This window comes from Triturus cristatus, chromosome 4_1, assembly GCF_964204655.1.
Source record: "Triturus cristatus chromosome 4_1, aTriCri1.1, whole genome shotgun sequence".
In the NCBI taxonomy this organism is placed as follows: Eukaryota; Metazoa; Chordata; class Amphibia; order Caudata; family Salamandridae; genus Triturus; species Triturus cristatus.
Window position 1 is genome coordinate 1166793939 of NC_140585.1, and position 26834 is coordinate 1166820772.

General features: G+C 42.6%; 1 protein-coding gene across 1 annotated transcript in view; it reads right to left on the bottom strand.

Annotated features, from left to right (window-relative positions):
- RASAL3 (RAS protein activator like 3) overlaps positions 1-26834 on the bottom strand; it is a 213903-nt gene that overhangs the window by 35666 nt on the left and 151403 nt on the right. Inside the window, exons 11-14 of the mRNA XM_085654354.1 lie at positions 26522-26758; positions 10997-11198; positions 5502-5605; positions 1036-1366 (exon numbers count right to left, since the gene is read on the bottom strand). Coding sequence (XP_085510480.1) covers positions 1036-1366; positions 5502-5605; positions 10997-11198; positions 26522-26758 — 874 coding nt within the window. The remainder of the gene's footprint in view (positions 1-1035; positions 1367-5501; positions 5606-10996; positions 11199-26521; positions 26759-26834) is intronic.

The window sequence follows — 26834 nt, forward strand, 5'->3', positions numbered from 1 at the left end:
GCCAATATCGACCACTCAGAGGCATTAGCCTGTCAAGAATAATGTCTAATTACTACAGACCAATCAGCCTCCTCTGTTCCATTTCTGAAGAGAAACGAGACACATTCTTTAGTTTTGGTATGACCGATTGCCTTAGTATTGAATTCACTGCAACAAGAACAAAGTGATTGATGGAATTCTTGAATTAATCTCAGTCACTGGCAATCCCTCGGTGCTGCAATCCAGTCCACCATTTTGCCCATCATGCCACTCTAGACAAATACCCGCTTCGTACAAATCCGAATCTGCCTTCTCTTCATTGGAATAGTCCATCCGGAAATGCCCAGGACAACAGGATGGACAATGGAATCAAGATGCATCTCACTGACGAGGCCCAAGTAGAGTGACATCTGCATGGGCTTGTTAGTTTCCCCTCTTGAAGGTGATCTGGCCTGGGACTTTGGACTGAACTGTTCTTCTTGGAGCAGGAGCAAAGTGGATTTGCATAGGGTTGGTCACTGTCTGAAGTGGCATAGTGGGGAAAAACATACATAGGATTGTAGTCCTAATAATTACCAGTTTTGAGATTAATTCAGATATTCCATCCATCACTTACTTCGTTTTCTCACTGGGTCCGTTTCAATGTTTCTAGAGTATGGGCTTTTTTGTATCAATGCCCCTTCAGAAACTGGTTATATCATGTGATGTGCAATCTACATGGGAAGGACATCCTAAAAACAGGGCGAGTACAAACAGGGGTGGCACTTGATGACCATCTAACTTATGTGCTTCTATGAAAACACTCCCAAAGTGTATGCTTTTAATATTGTTGTAGTAACCCTTCAAAAATGTTTTCCCGGGATGGGTGCTGCCGCTCAAGAAAACGTTGGGTGAGGGTGCTATGCCTTCCTCTGCCACTTACCTACTTTCACGTTGGTGAACTTGGCAAGAATGTTAGTTCTAGATATAATGCTACCACAAGGAATGGAACCAAGCAAGGGATCTTGTCACATAGATGGGTCATTACACCGTGGACACTAATGTGTTAACACTTACCTGAGGCACGCTCACCCCCCCTGGGGGCGATATCTGAAGGCAGGCTATTTTTCTGCCATCTTCTTTCTGGAGCAGCTGTGGTAGGTGTTCGGTGCTGCTGGGCTTGTGCATCCGATGGTCTCGGCTCCCGGCCGGCACGCTCTGAGTCCTATGGATATGTCTCCTGGTCTTAGTGAAGCTCTGGGAGGTGACCAATCCGTGAAAGGCTCTCTCCTCCTCACGGCCTTTGTTTTTTTGGATGCTCATCATGGATATGCTTTTTGTCACCAGGGGGCTATGTTTAGGAAGGTCTCTGGGAGCCAGGAACCCAGGCTTCTCGTTTTCTCCATCGCTGAAACAGAAGAGTGGAACTCAATGTGTGAGAGTAGGGATTATTTATAGAGTTTACACAGTCTCCAGTACCTTCAGTGTCTGTCTTTAAGAAATAGCAATGTATACCCAATGTACAGAGATTCAGAAATATGCAGTGACAAAGCAACTACTGACTCCAAAACTAGTGCTTTCCTCAGCAAACCTATCACATCTCAGACCATTCATCCTGACGTAACTGGACAATATAGTCACTGATGTTGAGAGACCTCTATGAGATAATGTATCAGTTGCAGGGATCTGTGTGCAATGGTCACAAGCTTGAGTCCCATAGACTGCTTATGCTTTTCTCCAGCCTTCTGATGATTGATAACATTAGTACCAAGTCTATTGGGTAATAGTAATTCTGTTAACCATTTTCGAAGCATAGAATGTGTTGGTATCAACCTTCTAAAGTAACAAATGTTAGAAACTATAAAGTTTGTGTCCTGGTGGAATTTGGTGGCGCATATAGAATGGGATAAGACAACTTACATAAAAATACTGCAATAGATAAAAACTAACAATGCAGAGGAGCAAAAGGCTAAGAAAAGCTGTCTCCTAGCTCTAGAAAAAATCAGTGAAATCACTTAGCTGAGTCCATACTAGTGCTAGTGTCAATTGCCATGCACAACATAAAGTACTTGCCATTACATCTATTCTGAACTTCCATGTGGAGCTTTTTTGATGTCACTACAGAAGAAGTATAGACCCAGATATGGAGCAAGAAATTACACTTTACAATTAAACAGGAAGTCAGGCAGCCCAGCTTTGTGCTTCCCAAGATACTGATAGCGGGCCAAGGCTGAAGCAACACTTAGGCAAGCCCAAGCTTGATGAGCTGGCTTGATAAGGATGTGATTGATAAGAGTGTGTCTGTCGAAGCTAGGATGTTAGATGCAACATGAAAGTTCATTCTTCTGGCTTTACCTCTTCAATATGTGAGGCATGGTGGTCCCTTTTCCAATTTGGCATATTTTTCATCACTCAGTTATACAAATGTAATTGTGCAGTTAATGATATAGGGATGCTACTGATAGGGAGTCAACTTGATAATTACAATGTGAAGGCCTGTAAAGTTCCTTTGTTGATCTCCTGACTCCAGGGAAGGGAAACAGCCTGCTGTGCTATCCAGGCGTAGATTCCAGTAGAAGTTCCAATTGCTCTAAACCACAAATCAGGGATACAAATAGGAGCAAAGGGGCAAAGAATGTGACAAGAAAATTAGGGAAATAATTTGTTACGACGATCGTCTTCTCACGATTACCTCCTTTATATATGCTTAAAAAAGTAGCTGATATCACAGTAAAAGTGCCTATTACAAGCTATGGACAGGCCACCATCTTCAACAGGGCTGCCTTTTACGTTTGCCCATGCCTGTTTTCTGGAATTTATGGCATTCTTTTGGCAATAGAAGAAGCCCAAGTTTGACATCCTTTGCGCTGTGCTGAGTTCTGCATTCCCGCTGTCATATTTTATGTTCCACACTCCAAGAGGTACTTGGAGCACCCTCCTGGGTGACCGCAAGCACAGAGATGGCAGTACATTCTCAGTGGCAAGGGTGGTCATCCATGAGCTGAGCACGATGTCCAACAATGTGCTGTCAAGCAACATAACATATGTATTTGTAAAGCGCATGTTCACCTAGGAGTATCTTGGCACTGAATAACAGATATTTATTGTTACCCAGTGCAATGGTACTCATTTTATTGACCTCAAAATGAGGGAAGGCTGAGTGGACTTGTTGGGATTTGGACCTGTGACCATGAGGTCGAACACAGGCCCCTACAGTGGATGCATTATTCCACTAAGTCACCAGACCACTCCACGCATGGAGTGCTCCTTCCCTTCTGAACAGTGGTGTAGCGGGGGGCGGTCCGCCCTGGGCAGCATGTGTGTTTGTGAGGGAGGCAGCTCCCCCTCCCGCTCTTACATAAGTTTGCCGTGGGGGGCAAAGGCAAGAACGGCTACGAGTGTCAAAATGTGTAGCTACGCCACTGCTTCTGAATGTGTGAAGTCTCTGGTTTGCTCTTTCACTGCTCCTGGAAGTGCTCTCGGCACAGATTTTCGCTCTGATGTAACACTAAGATCAAATTATTCATATGTGATGTTGACTGTGAAATAAGAAACTCAAGTTTGCAACAACAGATGTAATTTCTAACTTGTATTTGTAGGTTTGCCCAACATCCAAGTACCATACAAAATAGTCTGGTTTGCAAAAAGAGGTAAGACACACTTTCCAGAGACATTCATTGTAATGTGGGTTCTCTAAAAATACTCACGAGATCCTCTCTCTCTCTGTCTCTCTCTCTCTCTCTCTCCATATATATATATATATATATATATATATATATTCACTGAAAAAACCATAGGTTTCACACACGTTATAGTTAGGAATTAGCATTTAAAAAACCTTGCAAATTCACTGAAAAAACCATAGGTTTCACACATGTTATAGTTAGTGGAAATTTTACTGATAAAAAACCAATGAAATTGCCCCGTTATAGTTAGCGCAGGCAACTATAACTCACGCGACCACAATCCTCTGCTGATGCTAATACTGTATTTAGACACTTATTTGCCCATGTCTTCTTCCATACATTTTTAGCTATACATATATTACAAATATTTTTTTTTCATAAAGACACATATGTCATCAGCAGAGGATTGCGGTCGCGTGAGTTATAGTTGCCTGCGCTAACTATAACGGGGCAATTTCATTGGTTTTTTATCAGTAAAATTTCCACTAACTATAACATGTGTGAAACCTATGGTTTTTTCAGTGAATTTGCAAGGTTTTTTAAATGCTAATTCCTAACTATAACGTGTGTGAAACCTATGGTTTTTTCAGTGAATTAGTACGGTTTTTTAAATGCTAAGTTTTTTTCCCTTATAATAAGCCCTGTACATTTGGTGGCCTACGGCCACCAAAAGCACAGGGGGTGGGGTAAGTGTGGATAGTGTTTTTTTCCATTGTAATAAGCCCAGCACATTTGGTGGCCTTCGGCCACCAAAAGCACAGGGGGTGGGGTAAGTGTGGATAGTGTTTTTTTTATTTTTATTTTTTTACCGTACGCTTACCGTAAGCGTACGGTAAGCGTACCCCGCGAAATTGCCGAAAAAAAAATAAAACCGTTTTTGCACTTGGGGGATGTTTGGGGACTCCCTCCACATGACTATGTGGGAGGGAGTTGTCAAAACAGCCCCTTTACATGTTTTTGGGCTTCCGATTTTAAAAATCTCTCTCAGTGCGAGAGACAAAATGGCGGCCGCCGCTTCCTGGTTTCGGCCGATTCGAATGTTTACTAAGATCTAAGAGCCAATCAGAATCGCGCTCGCGCACGCCACCGTACGCTTACCGTAAGCGTACGGTAAGCGTACCGTAAGCTGGCTCAGATATATATATTGATTTAAAGGCTATTTTCTCAGAATCTACTGAACAGATTTACACCAAACCTACAAAAGGCACTTCCTTGACCTAGGGACTACCTCTCTGCCAAATTTTGAGTAATTCTGTTCAGCCATTCGGGCTGTAGCTCGTTCTAAAGGTCCTATGGAAAAATGCATGGGAAAAACGCGTTTTGGGACCCCCCTTTTATCTCAGCCCCCGCTTGACGAATCCCCCCGAGACTTTCAGGGTAGGAGCGGAGCGTAGCGCCCCACCTATTTTGAGAAATTCGCGAGGATTCGTCGACCGGCGCCAAAGTTATTCAAAATAGAATGTTGAGGTTTTCCTATGGAAACGTGGTCCTAACTATAACTACCTACTGGCTATCGCCAGTAGGTAATATATATATATATATATATTTGTTTTAAACATAAGTGCAACATTAGCGCATTCAGGCACTAACACTTTCATAGCAAGGTAATGAAGACAATTTTTGAAGATAATTTTTGTCGTTATCTAGAATTTTGGACATTTTTGCCAGTTGTCTTTTCAGTCACATAAAATTATCAGAATTCAGGGAATTTGCACAGTAAAAATTTAATCATTCTCAAAATTCTCAGAATGCAAGGAATGTTGCACAGATGATCCTTAAGTCCTTTCCTGAAAAAAGGTAACTTGAAGTTTGATATGTGATTACAGGATTAACGAATGACAAACTAGTGTAATTTACCTGCCTAATCCATTGGGGTTGGTACAGATGCCAGATGGAACTGGGGTCCCCTCCTGGATGGCTTGAAGAATGGTTGGAAGCGGCTCCAGTCGGTCCTTCGTTTGCTGTTGAACAAGAGTAAAACAGTTGTTACCGCCTTCACATCGCTAGTTTCTGTACGAGAAGCACCTTCCTCAGTTTCAGGTGGAGTCCCAGTTCAGCAAAAAAACTGTCGGAGGGAACCCCAAATAATGTAAGTTGACTGAGCGAATGTGGAAGAAGTGGCTGATGTGGAATTGAGTGTGCCCTGCCATTACAGGGTTTCTCAGAACCTTGTCTGAAAGCAAAAGGGCAAAAGTTCTTGCACGGTAGATTGTTCATTTGGAACCTGAAGCTCGCAGCATTTTTAACTGAGGGGTTAGATAGGCCTGGAGATTTATTTGCTTACTCAGGTTTGTTTTTAGGTCTATCTCAACAGCGCAGATTCTGCAAAATGCATTGTTACCCTCTTCCTTAAAATATGCATAGAGCGGGTTCTGGCTCCGCCCAGAGGAGTAATACTCTCTCAGGTACTGCTCCCATTGCAATGCTTAAGGGATTATTTTACACCACAAAAGCACAATAATCAAGTTGTTTGTCACATCCATTTCTTTATCCTCCATATGCATTCTATATAGAAACAAACTTTTTTTGCTATTTCCTTATTGTTGGCAAAGCTATTAGGGTGTAATTAATGTGATACACAGCATTTGTGCATGCAACTCACTTTTGTGAATGTCTGGGTTTACAGGCGTTGGCACAGTAAAGCCAGGCCTAATCCTTGTTATATGTGTAACGATACAGGTTCATATGTTGGGGCACTGTACAGCACATGTGTGTCGTAACTCAGAAACAAATTCTTGAGGCAAATTACATTTTGTACTTAGATGTTTGTAAATATTGCATGGTTTTCATATGCGTGTCAGTGGGATAAGGTATTCACCACTGGCTGTTGGGGATGTAGAACATAGTCAGGCCTTAAGTCATGCATTACTGAAAAACACATATATGGAATAATTACTGTCTAGGAGGGAGTATATCAGTACTGAAAAAAGATATGATCTTGTCAACATCTTCTAAAGGAATTTATTGCATTACTATGATTTTATGTTTTATATCAGACATTCTAAATAAACTCTTTCTCTGTTTTTTGATTATAACACTATCATGATGTAATGATTTTCCTAGTGTATCAACAAAACAAAAAAAATACTGGCAAATTACAGAAAGATCAACAACATTTTTTTAAAAAACAGTAGTGGTTTTGTCCACCTGTATTACTTAATGTAGATGACATAATTATTGAATGTGAACTATGTTATTCCTTAGCTTAGTTAATCAGTCATTCAAAGCACAGAGGTGAGGGTTTTATTTAAATACATCATTTTCACTTCTTCACTATAATAATAATCACCAACATATTGTTTAAAAAGTTTATTTTTTATTTGATGATTTAATTTTATTTAGGAGTGTATACATTGCACTGTGATAGCTATTTGTTTTACAGTACGAAGAATGTAATGCCTCAGGTCACCGTTGGAGTTGCAGAAAGCAAACAGTGCACATCACAGCACTGCCCACATTCTGTTCTTGGCACTGCCCCTGCCAGCAATGAGGCCAGCAGCTGCCAGCCCTGCCGACTCATAAATGATGTCCATGGTCTCCATGTCCTTAGCTCTAGTTGAAGAGCTAGTTGTATTATTGTGATGACTCAGTGTTATGTCTTCTTCCTATGTTCAGTTAAGTCTGGTACAGTTTTGGAGCCCATGAGTGTGATCTGAGTATTAGGTTACATTCTGACTGGCACTAAAGATTTCACTTCATTTCCTTCCACCCAATGCTTTAAATGGAAACACAGAAGTGCAAGTACTCATTACCTCAGAGTACCTGCCCATTAAAGCACTACTTCCACTCGAATAATCCATTAGGGTGGCCAAAGTTGTATTTTCACTTACGGCATAGAGGAAAGGTCAGGTTTTTGCATTATTCAAGTTGCAAATAGTTTGTCCCATTCAGTCTGGGTCAAGCACTCTCCAGCAGCAAGTGTATTTGTTATTTTAATTTTTCAGAAAAATAAGTGAAAACTGTTTAAACTATAGTGTTGCAAAAACTCTACAAAATGGTAATTTGTGGTTTACTCTCTGCTTTTTGCAGACTTTGTCTCAGACGGTTTACAAAAAATAATCCTTGCTTAATTTGTGAAGTTTTCACACCTTGCAATATTCACCACAAAACCTGACAAGGTTTGTTTTGCATATCCTCTCTTTCCTCATGGTAAAAGTCTGCAGTGTTATATTTCTTACACCATTGGAAATGTCTTCTAATTATAAAGTGGGTTTTTTGCATTTATTTATTAAGAATTTTACAAATAATGCTTCAATACAATTGTGAGTAAGGAACAATAACACTGTGTATTCTAACAATCATTTAGGGCTTGATTTAGATTTCGGGTGGACGAGTTACTCCGTCACAATGGAGACGGATATCCCGTCTGCCGAAAAATAAATTCCATAATATCAAATGGGATTTATATTTCGGTGGACGACAATCTGCTACCGTTGTGTTGGAGTAACCCGTCCACCGAAATCTAAACCAGTCTCTTAGTGTTATTTCATTCTGTTAGGAATATCTTATCAGCGGCATTCAAACAATAACGTTATCTCAAACCATTGGCAAGTTTCTCATCCCCATAGTTTCCTTTTTTTCTCTTTTTTTATTCTCATCCAGTGTGATTCACATTTAGAATCCATATCCATGACAACAGTATTTTAATGTTCCTTTCATCCTGCAATTTTGGCATGTGGCTTACTGAGTAGCTTGCGGGTCGTCCAGTGTACTTCGGGACAGACATATATTACACCATATTCGTGGCCTAGGGAGCCAACTCCTTAACCCGTCAATCCTTGGAGCTCCCTTTGTTGACAGTAATTTTCTGAATTCAAGTGGTCGTGTACCTAGTGAATCAGAGAGGGAATGGATCAGGTCAGCCCATTCCATCAAATCCTCTGCCAGTTCATCATCCCTCCTCACTTTCCATGTTTGAGTTTCCTCTGCCACGGCCCATTTCATCATGTCCCGGACCCAGCTATCAATAAATGGAGGTTTAGGGCTCAGACATTGTATGGTAATCCTTCTTTTGGCTAGTGTTACTCCTGATAAGGAGAATCTTTTTACTCATACGTTTCTTTTTTCATTTTTGGTGGTATTTCTAGCAAGCACTGCCTCATCATAGGGGGCCGCCCGCTTCCCACACTGCCTTTAAGCCTTTGTGCAATCTCCACCAAACTATCATTGCATAGTCACAGATAACGTGTAAAAAATCATCTCGTTCCTCCTGTCACTGAGCACACCTACAGGACCGTCTCGTTAAATTTCACTCAGCTTTGCTGAAGTCAGATAAATCATATAAACGTAGTTGTACTAAATTAATTTAAAAAGTGCATTACTCAACACCGTCTTTACCTCTCTGCACACTGACAATAATTCTTTATCAGTAAGGTCCTCCCCTAAATATATTTCACACTTTTCCCTTACCTTTAGCTTCTTGGTCGACCTTTCTGCTCTCGCAGCCCTATAAATATTGGAGACCAGTTTTCTACACTGTGGCAGGGTTTGCATCTTTGCCAACGTCTGTGTAGGTTCAGGGGCCTCTGGAAATGGAGTCCATATACATCTAGAGGTACGAGCCACACAGGAATATTGGAGAAACTGTCCACTACCAACACCAAAACTTTCTTGTGTCCCTTCAAATGTCACAAACCTATTCTTCAGATACAGATCCGCCAAAGTCAGACAACCTTCACGCTTTCAGTTCTCTGGCGCCATATAATGGGCAACTTTGCTGAATGGATGAATGCTCCATATTGACATATCCAGCACAGACAACAGAGGTTTCAATACTGTCTGAACCACTCTGTTCCATATTATAAAAGTCTGTCTTACCCCATAGGGTAGGTGTAGCACTCCACAGACTCTCATTAATACATTTGGTAAGGGCTCGTCCCCATGTGTTCCATCCAACAGTCTCTTCTCCCAGTTCCAACCCTCCTCCAGCCAGTGTACAGCATGCTGTAATTGGGTGGCTATATAATATAACTCAATTTCTGGGACCTCTAATCTACCCTTCTCCCATTCATGTTTCAGGGTAGCAAGTTTAACCCTGCTTCTCCTGCCTGTGCAGATCAATTCCACCAATAACTGATCCAAACCTTTGAATACTGTGTATGGGATAAGATGCATAGCTCCCTTAGGCATGTACAAACAATGCAACAAAGAAACATTTTGGTTGAAGCTTCCTTGCCATTACTGATAAAGGTAGTGTGGTCTAGAACATAACCGAGGACCAAAGGCCATCTATGAGCATGCCGATATTCAATCGGTGACTCTCCGTCAAATTTTATGTGACACAGATACCTCAATATCTAAAGTCTGTCGTCACCCATGGGCCATCAGATCCTCAGCAGCGAATCAGAGCAATGGCTGTGAAGTCCACCCAGTGGGTATGCTTTAGATTTATTACGACTGATATGCAGCACGACACCTCTTCATATTCATATAACGCATGCAATAGAATTGGGACAGAGTACTCTGGTTGCCTAAGATATACCAATGTATTGTCCACATATAGGAACGCCATGTGATTGGCAGTCCCTACCTGTATTCTGCAACGTCCTAACACCCTCCACCCACCTCAATCTGCCGGGCAACAGTTGCATTATTAGCAAAAATAGAAGGGGAGACAGGGGGCGGCTCTGTCTTGTGACCCTCGCTATTTCAAAAGTTTTTGATATTATACGTTCATTGCAAACTCTCACCACAGTCCTGGTATACAACAGTTTGAGCCATCTGATATATTCCTGCTCTAAACCTACTGCCACAGTACCGCCCACATGTAAACCCATCAGACAGAGTCAAAAGCTTGTTCAGTCTCTAACAGGACTACAGCACACTCCTCCTCCTCCATGCTCACTGTATGAAGAACATGCAACAGTCAATGTAAATTACACAGCATATTCCTCTATGTCACAGATCTGCACTGATCCTCATGGACTGAGTGAGTCTGCTGGCCAACACTTTGCTAGGTATTTTGGTGTAAACATTCAGTATTGACAGTGGACGGTACGACGACAGTTCTTCTAGATCACCATTGGCCCGGAAGGATGACTAGCTAGGCTTTCCTCATTGATTCGAGTTCTGATTCTTTTTTTTATTGAAACCCGTTTCTTTCAAATGTTTACAAGGACTCGAACAGTACTATAAGCATTGCTCTACATGCAGTGTTTTATTTGAGTGTAAGCATGTCAGTACTTTCTTGGGGATTTTACTGAGCTACTGTGCTTATAATGCTTCTTTCCCTGTTGATTTCCATCGTCTGTGCCGCCAGTGGTTCTAAGTCTACAACTTAAGTAAGGCTATGGTATCACAGGGGCTATGGAATACATGGTTATAGCAGTAGAAGCAATGGACAGATTCAGTACCTGGTCTATTGTAATGAACATACTAAACAAGAGAGAATGCAGGACAGACAGCTGAGTTGCCAAGTCGATATAACCATCGTAGGTGGACATTTGCATTTCGCTCTCCCGACTCGAGATGGTTTGAAGGAACATCTTCATGTTCTCCTCGTTGTGCTCTAGGAATTCATTCATGAACCCCATGTATGCTTCTTTGTCTCCAAACCTACCAGACAAGGAAGGGCAGAAAGATTAGCTAGGAAACAATGACTGCATAAACAAAATATTTTCCTTGTGCTTCCACAATTCCGATGTCTCGAGGCTTTGAACTGCCAAATTAATTGCCTACTGCCACTAAAGGAAGGAAAAGTTACTTACCTGTAATCCTAGTTCTTGCCCGGGAAATTCCTCATAAAAGGTGCACTTTTCTAAAAATATATACATATGCACAAATCTTTTTAGTAGAACAGTGCGCTTAAATAGAGGAAAACACTGCCTTTGAAGCCAAATAGCATAAAATGTACAAAAAATCCAATTGAACCAAATAGTCACTACATAAGCAAAATATAATCAGAAGCCTCTTTCACAAACTTTTTATTTTAAAGAGAAAAAAAAGAAAATGAGGGGCAGTATTAGGAGGTAGGCTGTCAAAGACATAAGAGCAAAGAAACTAGCACAGTGCCTTTAAGGGCCTCACCCTTTGTTCTGTGTCTCATCATGCTCCCTCAGGTAACAGTTAGGTCAGTTCCTTTTCATGGAAACAACCGAATTCTGAGAGCAACACTATACAATGCTATAGAGTTTCTTGTCTGATGATGTGGGAGGGTAGCTTATGACTTTGTTGAAGATTTCGCTGAAAAAGAACTAGCTAGGTAAGAAACCTTACAAGAGTAAGGCTTCTTGTTTATCGTGCCGGATACGGGATGCCGTAGACAAAGACGGCTCCTGACAGCCTTTTGGATGCGGCCAATACCGACATTCAATAATTCTATCCACAGACATTGTTTGAATACTCTTGCCTCATTGTGAGTTGTTTCATCATACTTTAGTTCGACTGAATCCGTGTCCTATTGCTCGTTGACTCGCTCGCCAGAAGACACACCTTACATTTATACTATCTTGCCCTGAAGAAGCCCATGTTTGGGCGAAACGCGTTGGCTGGCTGTTTTTATGAAGTGCAACAATGAAAATAAAAAGACGTAAGATACAAAACATTCATATGTGATATGTTTTATGTTGAAACACAATTGTTTACTTGGTTTACCTGTCTTATCATATTGCCTCTAATCCAATTAATTTTCAGGTAAGTAACCTTTCCTTCTCTTCCAGGGCATCCTCATTAATAGTCATGAGCACTGAATAGGATCGGAAACTGATCCCATTATAAAAAGTAGTTAAGAAAACAAAACCTCATCAACCATCACACAAGCAAATTCCTCTGAGAGGCTTGACCTACTGGGCCATCTGCTCTTGAGTACGAATCTGGACAGTAGTGTCTCAGAAATGTTTACATGGACCTCTATGTAGTGGCTTTAGATATCTTTGAAATAGGTACATTTCCCGACAGAGCCACTGTAGCTGCTCTCCTTCTGATTGATTGGGCATTAGTTAAAATACAACATACTATCTGTCTTGAGATGAATTGTTTTGTTGTAGTTAAGCCAGTGCTTACAGGAGCATCATTTATTAACCGATAATCAGATTATCTTTCTTCCCAAGGCCCTGAATTATAACTCAGACAGAGTGGAATTATCGTATAGAATTCCATTCCCCCTAATTTTGAGTGGACCAGTATTCTTGCTTCCAGTTTCCCAGGTGTTGCAACGCCAGAGTTAAATTTGCCAGGTGGTAATTCCACCCGGGAAAATCATTGTATGAGGCTTTGGCTGCAGCAGCAGGCAAGCCCCTTGTCCTATTTTTATTCATGTGCTCGGGAGCATAAAATGCTCAGCCATGCCAAAATGTAGCCTCCCCTTCTCTTTCATATTTCCCACATCCCCTGCTTTTCAATAACACCCCACACAGAGACTTCAGCATATATTTACCACCTGCTCTGAGCAGGTTGTAAATGTTTGCGTTAAAGCCCCAAAGATTAGAAATTCTGTCTAGTTTTACAATTGGTAAATCTGGTCTCTCATGGTAATTCCCCATTCTATGTGGTTTAACTCCTAATTCACAGTACTACTGCTGTTACTGTTACTGTATCGTTATTATTAAATGCAGATTTACCATTCCGCCAGTACAGTGAAACTCATAATCAGCCCCTTCATAGAATTTTAAAACTCTCTTCATGTCGAACATGTAAATGGCTCTATCTGCTGGAACTGAAGTATTCGGAAAGAAGGAGGTTAGGGAAATGGACTGACTGACATGAAAATCTCGGACCTTGCTAGATGCAGAATGTAAGGAATCACCATTTTATCCAACATCTGGAGGGATTGTAGTTGTTCTGGATACACCAGATGCAGAACCTCTACCACTTGAAAGCATATGCCGTTCTGGTGAAAAGATGCTTCGCTGTTCGTAAAATGTGCATAGAATCCGGTGGCAACATCAAATGCCTATACTGTAAGAATTAAGGAGCCAGGCTGCTAAGTTCAATGATGGAAGGTTGGGATGCAGGATCTGGCTATCTAACTTGTATAGTACATCTGGTCTGCACAGCAGCTTCCTGTGTGATTGGTCGGATAGATGAAGGAAGTCTGTGAACTACCACTGATGCTGCCACTCCGTTGCTATCATGATCATTCTGGCTTTTTAAATGGTATGGCGTGATCACCACATTCAGGATCAAGAGAATGGAAGTAAAAGTGTACAGAATCCTCTCCAACTAGTATGGACAAAGGAAATTCCCCATTGTCCCTGGCTGATAGTCCCTGGAGACTATGGGCCTGATTTCCAGACTGCATTTTGTACCATGTCAAGTAATCTACAATAGTACGACTTATTTATTGTAAAATGAATTTCACAAACCTTTATGTGGAAATCTCTACCTCATATATTTTCAATGAGGAGATCTCTGCACATGTAAGTTTACTACTTAGGGGTCGATTCCGATGTAGTTCGGAAAGCATACCGAACGACTCGGTTCCGGAATACTTTCCTGATGACTCGGATTGGGAGAGTCCGACCAAACCATTATGATGCATCCGTATGCATCGGTATACGATTCGGTTGGACTCCCATCGACATCAATGGGAGCCTGTGCTCCGAACGTGAACACAGCCTCCCATTAAAGAAAGGGGAGGTTGGGGAAAACCTTGCACACTGAGGCGGGCACCGCATGTGCATGGTGCATGCCACACTGTGCATGGCAGGGAAGAGGGGACCCATGGGTACCCTCACTGGCCTGATTCGGAGGGCCCTGGGTGAAGGGGACCTGCTATGGGCCCCAAAAGAGAGATTCTGGCAGCCGTTTAGTTCCGGGTAAACCGATTCGAAATGGCTGTCCGAATCGTTCATCGTACATCGCTCGGAAACCAGGTCCATAGAGCTGTACGAATCGACTACGGTAAGGCTCGATCGAATGCCTTTTGGAACCGATTCGGTCAGCGCTAAGGGTTTCCAGGCATCGTACTTGGTCGTTCGGAACTGGGAACGAATCGGTCAGAAACAAGGGCTCTGGATTGGTTAGGGCAAAGCCGAATCCAATTCAGAGCCCTTCCTACCGAGATCGGAATCGACCCCTTAGTAGTAAATGTGAACAGGATTAGAGGGATTGGTGTGGAAATAGGGAATGTCTACTGCAAAGTGGGAGGTGTTTGGGGAGCCATAAGTAGGGGGATAAGGAAGGGTAAATGACGCGTTTTGGGAGGGGCATGCTAATACAAACACCTACCCACAAAAGAGTAAGACCATTGCTATTCACAACCTGCTCATCTAAAGTTATCATTTCCCTAAAGGCAGTGCTCATTTAAAAAACAAATGAGTGCAGAGGCCTAAAGATTTTTTCAGAAGCTCACCAGTTCTGTGGCTGTATGTCAGGTTTGCCAAATACCAAAGATGTCCAGTCTTAATTCCATCTCATGCCTCTTTCATGCACTGTCATTCTCTCCCTACACCATTATTTCACTCTTGCAGGGTCTTTTATATTCCTGCCTTCTACCTCTGTCACTATTTTTCATTCTGTCTCTTCCCCTTTCCTTTTCCGTTGTCTCTTTAGGTCTGCGTCAGATTTTTTTTAGAAATTGAGTCTCGGTCCCCAAAAAGAGAGCAGGGACTTAATCTAGCACTTTTTAGGAACTGTTAAGAAAATTTGACTTTTAAATAATGCGTAAATATATTTTTTGGCTTAAAAATTATGCAGATGTATTAATTACATATTGTATAAGTATACACATTAATAGTTACCTTATTAAAAGAAATTACATCTTAAAACGATTATTAATGCTTGAAATGTCATTTTTTAATAATTAGACACCAATTTTAATTACATTTAATAAACATTAATTTAAAATGAAATTGCTAGGCAGATAGCGTTTTATTTTATTTAAAAGTTAAATATTATGCATTAAATAAATTCATATTTTTAAGCTATTTAATTATTTAGTAAACATTTACTCTGGAGAGGTGCTCTATCATTTTATTTTATCACTTACCGGAAAAAAATACTTGTTACTGTATTTTAGATTCAAATTTTCCCAATTTTTTTTTTAGAAAATTACTAAACTTTAATAATTTACTCCATTCTTTCCCTTAGGGAGATCTCCGTTTTAGTGGCAGAGATCTCCTCTGTGGTGGTGGAGATCACCACCATAGTGGTGTTGACCTCTGCCACAGTGGTAGAGAGCTTCACCAAGTTGGCAGAGATTTCGGTCTATGTGAGAAAAGTTACAAGTAGTAGGCTGTCAGAAACCTGTTTTTCAGGTGGTGGAGACATGTAAGTCTACACTTTGGAGTAAATGTACACTTGAAAATAATGAACTGCCAAAAGTAGTACATTTACTTCAGTGTAAGAGTAAATTTACACATGTCTGGACATGTTCTGTGTTTGCAAACCTGTCTATTTGTGGATTGCCCCAGTTGCCAAAGATGCTTTGCACCACTTTGTCATTAAGAACTCATTTGTGGTTTTCTTGAAATGAAGTGAGTATGCTTCTGCATTCAGGATCCCTGGCAGATGAACCGCTGTGATGCGCAAGTCTCGTGTTATAAGCCATCTCCAATTCATTTGTGCATCCACGTACAGAGGTCGTGAATGCGCACTCATTTTCTTTTGTAAATAATACATTCTTGTTGTCCGTTCGAAAAAGCAGAGCATTCATCTTCAAAAGACTGAAAAAAACACTTTTAGGCTAGATGGGCAGCTTTCAATTCCAACAGGTTAAAATGATAGGATTTTTCCTTTTTTGACCAGGTAACTTGAAGTTAGAGATAATCCATGTGTGTGCCCCATCCTTGGGGATAAGTGTCTACAGCTATTGTCTCAGTTGATAAATCTCGATGAAAATGAAATCCCTTCAGAAGGAATCCATCACTCTCAGACACTTCAGACAGATAGATGTAAGTCTCCCCTCTGAAGGATTCGCTCTTGCGACCCGGGTGTCTAAGATCACGCTCAAATAGCATATTTATTTATTTATTTAATTTATTTAATGAGTTTTATATAGCGCTGGCTAGACCCGGAGGTATCAGAGCGCTTTACATAAGGAAACGGCAAGTTGCAAGTTACAAAATTTCACTTACGTTACAGAGTAATTACATAGTCAAGACAGGAGTTACTAGTGAGCACAACAATCCAGCCCCAAAAAGACCAAGAGAGCTGGAAGTCCATAGGGAGGAGACTGCAGCGGAGAAAACGACGAGTCATATGTCCGAAGTCCGGCTGGGTAGGTGACAGTCATAGCGGTGAGCCAGAGCCAGTCTCCCCTATAGCTATTGGTGCAGCTCCACCGGGAATAAGCCATGAAGCTCGGGCTCCGCAGGGTTAGAATGAAGATCATGAAGTGTCCGGAGGTCATGAGTCAAGAAACAGGAGAATGGAGATGACGAGGATGGCAGGATAGGAAAGGGTATGGAGCTTGGTGGCCATCTTACAGTCAGGCAGGTAGTCAGTTGGACTCTGTGGTTCGTTTACTCAGCTATGCCATTAATCCGGCTAGAACATCGGGACCCCCTCGTCTAATGGGACGTCTTCCCTCTCAGGTGGAAATACCTTGGTGGGCGCTATGTTGGGGTCAGACTCGGCGAGTTCCGATTTTAAAGTATTTGCCGAGTTTGATGGGGGATAAATTTAGGCGCCAGCAGTACCTCTGAACCAACATTGGGATCGCAAGTGGCTGTTTTCCGCTCCACCCACTCACCGCCCCTGAAGCGCGGCCACCGTGTAGACTGAGATTGGCATACCATGGCACTTTCTCTAGACTCACTCTCCGCACGCAGTATTAAGCTGGCTAAGAGACTGAGCGCAGCCGCCATGTCAGGCACAATGGTCAGGCAGTCCATCGCCAGTTTGCGGCGGCTCAATTTAAGTCCCAAATACACTAAAACTATTGACCAACTATGGTAGCGTTTCCGCCAAACGCGGCCTCACTAAGTAATGATCAGACTGGTGGCTGGATCAGTTCACCGCCCTCCGATCTCCGGGTCTGGGCCTCTATCCGTTTCCTTTACACCTTACTGTCCAGAGTGCGCCAGCTATGTGGAGGTCACAGCGTCCGTCCTGCCGGCCTCTCCACTTCCCCGCGGCCTCTCTGTGCTCGGCCTCAGCGCATACCTTTGAACCACAGTGGTAGTGGATTTCTTTATATGTACATGCGGACCCAGGCGGTAAAGGATGTCTGAAGCCTGACTGACATGACTCAGAGCATCGTCTATAGATGGAACTCTTATTAACAAGTCATCTAGATAGAGGCAGATTATGATCTTTGGCCTCTTGGGATGTGCTGCGACAAACTCAATACATTTTGAGAAACTTTGTGGTGCCAATTTCAGCCCAAAAGGAAGGACCTTAAATAGGTTATGATTCTTGCCTACCACAAAACTCAGGTACTTTAGATGTTTCTATAATATTAGGATGTGAACATAGGCATCCTGTAGACCTAGGGCACAAATCTAGTCCACCTGCTGTAACTGTTGGTAAATCTAATGTAAGGCTAGAAGTCCTCTTTGTTTGTAGTTCAAGTCGATTAGGAGTCTCAATTTTTGATTTGGACCTTTCTTTTAAACCAGAAGGTAGAAGGAATCATTTCCTGCTAATTCTGTTGTGATGAGGGAGCTCCTTCACCGCAAGTTTCTCTAGTAAGGTGTTCACCTCCTTTCGAAGTAACTCTCGGTGATGCTAAGAGGACTTCATTGGTGGCACGACAGGAGGAGATTTGAATCTCAGTCAATATCCATTTTGAACAAAATTTAGGAACCATTTGGCTTTTGTTATTTTCTGCGATTCTTCTAGATGGTTTACGATACTATCCCTACCAGACTGATTGGGGGAAGGGATAAGTCTCTGCTTAGGAGGTGGCTTCCCTGCAGTCTCTGATAGTTGCTTGCTTCTTCCTTTCATGGTTTTTCTTTCATGTTAGGACTGCCTTTGATAGTGCAGCTGTTGTTGGTGCAACCATGGACTGGTTTAATATCTCTGAGGAAAGTAGCACATAACAAATGGCCTGTAGCACCTTCAATACCCTTTTCTCTTCTGCTTGCACACAGCTTTCATGATCTCCATCTCCATTCAATTAATTTCATCATTAGCGTGCAAACCAAACAGGGAGTTTCTTGAAAATGGAAGGTTTGGTTTTGCTGCTGTGCCTCTGACTTGAGACCAGTAAGTCTTAGCCATGAAGCATGCTTCAAGCATAACCCATGACAATATCCATGGACTGCAAAGTCAGAAAAATCTACTGCTGTGCATTCCTTCATACAGGACTTCTTGGAAATCTTGCTGCCCTTTCCTTGGCAGCTTCTTTGTTAACCTTGGAGGAGCATCCCAAAGGGAATTGTCATATTGGCCTAGTAAGGCTATAGCAGTTGCAGTCTTAATTACTGCAGTTGCGGTGCTGCACATCTTCTTGCCGACTGAGTGCGTTTGTTTACTTTCCTTGTCTGGAGGGACAATGGAGGAAAAAGCCATAAACCTGAGATTTTCTGGCTTACAGAAATAATGACAGAATGCGGATGCAGATCTCTCTTTGAGGAAAAGAGGGTCTTGATTCAGTGATTTTTACTTTTTCTGAAGTCGATATGGAGCAGAATTACCGATGATGGAGTTAGGAATAACAGCATGGCTGGCGACAGTAGACCAGAGGCAGGAGTGGTCTGGATGTAGTTCTGTGATGCCTCAAAGTCTCAAACACCACTGAGGCCAGCATTTTCGAAACATGCATTAGAATATTTAACTTAGCCAATGCTCTAACCAGAACCTTGCTGACATTCATTATGTTGTCCATAGGGGAGTTTTAAACAGGAGGTTTGGGGGAAAAATCCTTGGTGGATAAATGGTCTGAAGAATCAGGAGACCAGGACGGACACAGTCTGTGTCTGTGCATGCGGTAAGAGAATCAGACTTCCTGCTGGAATATCTTGAGCATCTAGAATTAAATCTGGGCCTCTTCTAGAACAAGTCCTAGAGTGTGATCTTGTCCTATTGTGTGGACTTCTCCGCTTTGAGGATTTAACATGAGCAGAAGGAGGCAATAGCTGAGGACCATGGTGACCTTGGCAGATTTGGTGAAGTCAAAGGCACTGGTGAAGTTAGTAGCACTGGAGAAAAGCGTGGAGAGACTGATGTCAGAAATGACAGAGTTGATGATAAAGCAACTTCTAGAATTACCTTCTTCAAGGAAATTTACTTCATTACTCAGAACTTAAGGTGTGGGGTCTATATTGAACGTGGTCTTGTGGCACCTGGTTGTCAATGGCGAATCTGGCATCGACGTCCACGATGGTCTTGGCAGGAAACATCTGTGGGTCTTGGAAGCTGGATTGCACTTATATCGATTTCCCTTTTAGCATACCTATTGACTGCGAACAAGAGGATACTGAACACATCTTTGATGTCATAGATCTCGAAGTCATTCAGTTCCCCTTCCTCTGATGGTATATCACCAAGGATCTACCCCTGGGGGTGTGTCCTTAAAGAGTGTATTGGTAGTTGTTCTGAAAGGACACACTTCTCCTTGCCTCTAAGATCTTCCTGAAGCAGCTTCCTGGAGCCTCGAGTGGAGTCTGGGCAGCCTGATAATCTGCCACCCTTTCAGAGTCCTTCTGGACATATTTTGGCAGTAGCTGCAGGCCAGTGGCATTGTCAAACCCTGCTTTAGTAGCTGCAGCGGAGGTGGGATTTTTTATGATCCTGTTCTGTCTGCAACTCGTCAGACGAAAGGGTGGGAAGGTGATTGGGTGAAAGGATGGATGGATGGATGAGTGAAATGGTGGATGGGTGGGTATGTCAAGGGGTGCATGGATAGGTGAAAGAGTGAAACGATGGATGTAAGGATGGAGAAGAGGAAGGATGGAGGAATGGATGAATGGGCAGAAGTGTGAAACGATGGATGGATGATGAAAGGATAGATGGATGAGTAGGTGAAAGGATGGCTGATGAGTGAAAAGATGGTTGGATGGAGTGAAAGGCTAGATGGATGGCCAAGTTGAAAGGGTGGATGGATGGATGAGTGGAAGGGAGAATAAATGGATGGTAGAGTGAAAGGGTGAATGGATGGATGAATGAGTGAGTGAAAGGATGGATGAGGCAAAGGATGGATGTGTGAGTGAAAAGGTGGATGGATAGATGCATGGATGAATGAGTGAAATGATGGATGTAAGGATGGATGAATGAAAGAGAGGAAGGAAGGATGGGTGAAAGGATGGATCGATGAGTGAAAGGGTGAATGGATGGATGGACGATGAGAGAAAGGACGGATGGATGGATGAGTGAGTGAAAGGATGGATCGATGAGTCAAAAGATAATTGGATGGATCAATGAGTGGATGGATGGACTGAATGAAAGGGTGAATTGGTGGATGTATGGATGAGTGAAAGGATGATTTAAGGATGGGTGAGTGAAAGAATGGATGGATGAGTGAAAGGGAGGGTAGATGGATGGCTGGATGAAAGGGTGGATGGATGGATAAGTGAAAAGGGTGGATGGACGACTGAGTCAAAGAGTGGATGAGTAAAAGTGTAAATGGTTGAATGGATGAGTGGATGGATGGGTCAAAGGGTGAATGAAAGGACAGATGGCTGAGCGAAAGGTTGGATCTATGGATGAGTGCAAGGGACGATGGATGGATGGCGTGAAAGGATGGATGGATGAGTGCAAAGGTAAATGTATGTATGGATGGATGTGTGAGTGAAAAGGTGGATGGATAAATGCATGGATGAATGAGTGAAAGGATGGACGTAAGGATGGATGAGTAAAGGAAGAATGGATGGATGGATGAGTAAAAGGGTGAATAGATGGATAGATGAGTGAAGGAGTAGAAGGCTTGATGAATGATGAAAGAAAGGATGGATGGATGGATGGATGAATGAGTAAAAGGGTAAATGGAAGGACTGTTGAGTGGATGGATGGATGGGCTGAATGAAAGGGTAAGTGGGTGGATGAGTGGATGGATGGATGAATGAACGGTGGGATGTATGCAAGGATAAGTGAAAGAATGGATGGATGAGAGAAAGGGAGGGTAGATGGATGGCTGGATGAAAGGGTAGATAAGTTGATGAGTGAAAGGATGAATGGATGGATAAATGAGTGAAAGGGTGGATGGATGAGTGAGTGAAAGGTTGGATGGATGAGTGAAAGGGTAAATGGATGGATGAGAGGATAGATGGGTCAAAGGGTGTTTGGATGAGTGAAAGGATGGATCAGTGAGTGAAGGGATGGATCAATGAATGAGTGAAAGAGAGTATGGGTGGATGAATAGATGGATGGGGTGAAAGGATGGATAGATGAGTAAAAGGGTGGACGGATGCATGAAAGGATGGATGGATGAGTGAAAGGAAGGGTGGATGAATGAAAGGATCAATGGATAAAAGGGGGGATGAACAAGTGAAAGGATGAATGACTGAGTGAAAGGATAGATATGTTTGATGGATAGGTTTGAAGATAGATTAATAGGTTCGGATATGGATGGGTAGACGGAGTGGTACAGGACTGAATATTGGAAGAAAGACTGAATAGATGACAGAATGTAAAGGTGAAATGGTGATTATCAGCGAGTGGCTGGAAGAATGAATAGATGAATGGATAGATGCTTGGATGGAAGAGACAAGCAAGCCCTTCTGGCGAGGGTCCCGATGATTTGCTTGGTATCATAAGAGTTTTGGTTCAAAGTGGGGGGTATTTCAATTTTCTGGCTACTCCCTTGCTGCAGGCTTCAGGGGCAAACATCTTCCAGAAAGCACACTACGCTAGATCAGAAGGGTCTGACTGGGCTTTGTTCTTGCCACAGGCAGGGCAATGCATAAAAAGTGAAGACATCCTTACAAGAAATATAGACATTTTCTATCAGAAAATGTTTCCTGCACAATGGATCAAGTAAAGCAGTTGGGGAAAAGTTTGGAAAGATTTGTAATGAGATAAAAAGCCAAAAGTGTTGAACTCAGTGCTCAAGGATCCAGTTAGCTGGAGCTAGAAAAAAGAAGTGACGTAACTGTCACCTGTGACGTACAGGAGGAAAAGAGAGTAAAGGCGAGGCCTGTAAAGGCACGGTGCTATTTTTTGCTTTCATGTATATGGCAGCACAAAACAATGTTCACAAGGAACTCATTTATCTAGAACAGTACATGATATGCAACAGTACAGCACAGACATGTATTCGTATAGTATCCTGGATGTAGGATGTCGGTTGAACGGTGAAGTACAGGAACGATAGATATACAGAACTAATAATTAGTTCCACCCAAGTGATATCGGGGATACTCCAGGGTGTAGGTGGAACCCGAAGCATTCACTCCACGTGTATGATATTCACGCAAAGTAGTTATAACACGAATTAAGCGTCACATCTTCTAACTCTCGATCGAGCTTTCCTTCCGTGTGTCAGCCGCCTGAACTATGCGGTAATATCCTATTATCGTGTGGGTGGAACTAATTATTCGTTTTGGATATCTATCGTTCCTGTTCTTCACCGTTCAACCGACATCCTAGATACTATACCAATACATGTCTGTGCTGTACTGTCCCCAGAAACACAGTCCTGAAGAGACCCCGTATCTAGAGAGGGTCGAAACGCCGTCGACACCATACAAAAGAGAGAGCCTGAATTAAATTATCATCTACTGTAAAACAACCGCAATGGACCGCACTCCGCTAGCCCCTCCTCCGGGTCGCCCCAAGGGAAGCTGGTACATGAAGTTCTTGAGTGGTTCACCCCAGTGGGTGCAAGTAAGTACTTGTTGAACTGATGATCTCTGATGGAGTTCTTGAGTGGTTCACCCCAGTGGGTGCAAGTAAGTACTTGTTGAACTGATGATCTCTAGACCCGATACATGTCCCGGGTTTTAAAATATCGCACGAGACATGGCTCGGGTTTCGGGATAACTTCCCTCCTCAGTAGAGAAAATAGTTAGGGGTGGAAGAGAGGGCCTCCAAGCAACCGTCAAAGGCCTCAGTGCCCGCACAGGCACGCAGGTGCGTCGTCCAGGAGCTCGTCAGCTCAAAGCTCGAGGGAGCCATTTTTATAAACAACCGCAATGGACCGCACTCCGCTAGCCCCTCCTCCGGGTCGCCCCAAGGGAAGCTGGTACATGAAGTTCTTGAGTGGTTCACCCCAATGGGTGCAAGTAAGTACTTGTTGAACTGATGATCTCTGATGGAGTTCTTGAGTGGTTCACCCCAGTGGGTGCAAGTAAGTACTTGTTGAACTGATGAACTCTAGACCCGATACATGTCCCGGGTTTTAAAATATCGCCCGAGACATGGCTCGGGTTTCGGGATAACTTCCCTCCTCAGTAGAGAAAATAGTTAGAGGTGGAAGAGAGGGCCGCCAAGCAACCGTCAAAGGCCTCAGTGCCCGCACAGGCACGCAGGTGCGTCGTCCAGGAGCTCGTCAGCTCAAAGCTCGAGGGAGCCATTTTTATAAACAACCGCAATGGACCGCACTCCGCTAGCCCGTCCTCCGGGTCGCCCCAAGGGAAGCTGGTACATGAAGTTCTTGAGTGGTTCACCCCAGTGGGTGCAAGTAAGTACTTGTTGAACTGATGATCTCTGATGGATCATCTACTGTACCAAGCTCGTCCTTTTGAATTTTACCAATAGCCCGTTTCCTGGTTTTTTCACTATGTCACACAGTACTCACTAAAATAGGTTATGGTCACCACTCTGAATGTGCAACTAAAAGAAAATATTCTAATTACTTATGTTTAAGGAAATACGTCTGTGGTACAGACTGTAACTGCAGAATAAAATTATCTACTTCGGCTGAAGTAAGGTATATCTTTAATTAAAAGATTGTTGGGCTTTTTTAAGGGATGCTAATACACGAGTGTGTATAGATACTCTGATATAATCTGTACTGTGACTCAAGGGAGGGTCATAAATGAATGAATATATTTTTGACTAAGATTGAATCAGAGCAACTACACTAGTTGCATATCATATACTGTTCAAGATAAATGAGTTCCTTGGGAACATTGTTTTGTGTTTCTGTACTTACCCAGCTTACAAGGACGTATGGGTCGCTCTTGTTCCTTAAAATATTCATGTATATGGCAGCCTAACATTGTCTTTCATTGCCTTTTTTCCCTTTTATAAAAAAAATGTATAAACGTTGTTTCTGGTCACATTTTGTAATGTAGTGACTTTTTGGTTGGATTGTCTTATTTTTAAAAGGAAAATTGATGAATTTTCTCATTATAGCCTGCAGTAAAGACAGCTTTTTATTCTCCATATAAACACACTTTTCTACTAAAAAGCCTTGCCTATCTGTATATATTTATAGATTTTAAATACAATGCTCCGGTATCCCCCTTGTAGCGGGAAAATTCAGCACTTATGACTATTAATGCGAATTCACTGGAAGAGAACTTACATCGTGATTGCAATGGTTTAGGTTCTGCATTCCGCTACTTAGTGAACAGATTAGACACTAAAGAGGAGAAGCTCCAGTGAGCTAAAAAAACACTAGCTCAAAAGAAACTAATTTACACGTGGAAATTTATCCTGTTTGGGACTTCATGGGGTAGCAGGGGAGACAGTTGTGCTGTGCTCTGGGGAGGAGCCTTACTCCTTGGGGGCAGAAGTTTGCTCCTGGCGATGGCTGTGCTCACAGCTGATCATTGCCAACATATGGATGAACTGACCGACCCTCCCAACCCCAACACCCCATTTCACATGGCCCCATTGCAATTGCCCAAAAGGGGTGGAACCACCCAAAGAGAAAGTCACAGGAGCCATGGATTAGGGAAGGAGTCAATAGGCAGAGGTGTGAGTATGTAGTGCATATAGAGGGGGTATCATTTGCTGACCTCCCTGTAGACTGACAAAATGTTCAAATCCACCACTGTGAAATCCCTGCAGAGCCTCCGTTAAGACAACTGATGCAGAAGGGGAAGACTTTGTTTGAAGGCAAGATAACTACTACTCAAAAGGACATTAGTAACTGTGACCTCTAAATCCTTATTGTATAAGTTTGCTTAAACTGGAATACACATCAAGTGGCATGGGTTTCCCCTGCTATTTTTCCCTGTATCTCCATGCTCATGAAGGTATGGTGCCAGAATACCATTACCAAGATAGCTTTTGACTTAATTATTGTGTCTTAAATATAATTTACAAAAATACCACCTCATTGGGGTTAAACATATATAAAATCATCACACAGTAGGACGATATTTTTGTAAATGATATTTAGGATAAAATGTGTAAACCAGACGATATTTTTGCTAACAATGTTCTGACATACAACCTCTCATTAAGAACCAAATCCTCACAAGTACACAGAAACAAACCTCTTTAGATGCACCCTCCCCTACAGTGCCAACCAATGTGTGCCTGAACGACACAGCATTTCTTCCAAAACCAACCCTCCACTTCATGCCAATTACAAATAAGTTTACCCACAACCATATGCTCCACCAAGGAGCCCAACCCTTCAAGAGTGGTCAAGGATTGTGCAGAATCACTGACCTAGAGACCTGAATCCATCTTGGTATATTTCCAAACTCGCTTTTCATTATTTTGGGGATTAAGTCTAACAGAAAAGGAAACAATAGTGTTGTGTGGCTATGCACTAATGAAGGACACATCAGTAGCACATTTTCCTTTTCCTGATGGATAAACCTCGCCCTGAGCTCCTTATCATTTCCTGGTTTGCTACACTGTTTGGAAAGATTGAGGTTGTTTGGTAAGATATCCCAGGGATCCCTGACCCGGGTAATAGCAATAGCCTTCAGTGCAAGTCGATAATATGACTATAGGGGTTTGGTAGCTCGTATTTCTAATTACCTCTACAAACCTCCTCCTGGTTGCAAAACCGTTATGTACACATAAGATAAAATACCTGGTTTTCACCTGAGTATAATGCCTAAGTATAAATTGCCCATAAAGTCCTTGCCATTTCAGAGCTCTCTCTCCAGTACTGCTTCCTGTTCCGCGTCCTGTCCCTCTAAACGTACCTAGTGAAGTTAGCCAGGTTTTGGATGACTTTGGCCACCAAAGTCAGTGTGCGCGAAGTGTTGCTGCTAGGGTACTCTTGCGTAAGGTGGAACAGGCTGGGCGACATGATGGCTGGACACAGGAAGCGCAGGAACAGCGAGGCGCAGATCAGCCTCTGTCCAATCCCCACCTTCTGGCGGTAGAAGCATTCCTCTTGCCACGTGGCGAAGATTTCGTTCAGCTCAGCTGGGAAGGAGCTATGATGGAGACATGGAAAGTAAAGGCCACTTCATCATCAGAGCCTCCATTGTGCACTTTCTCGGGTGTTCCTAA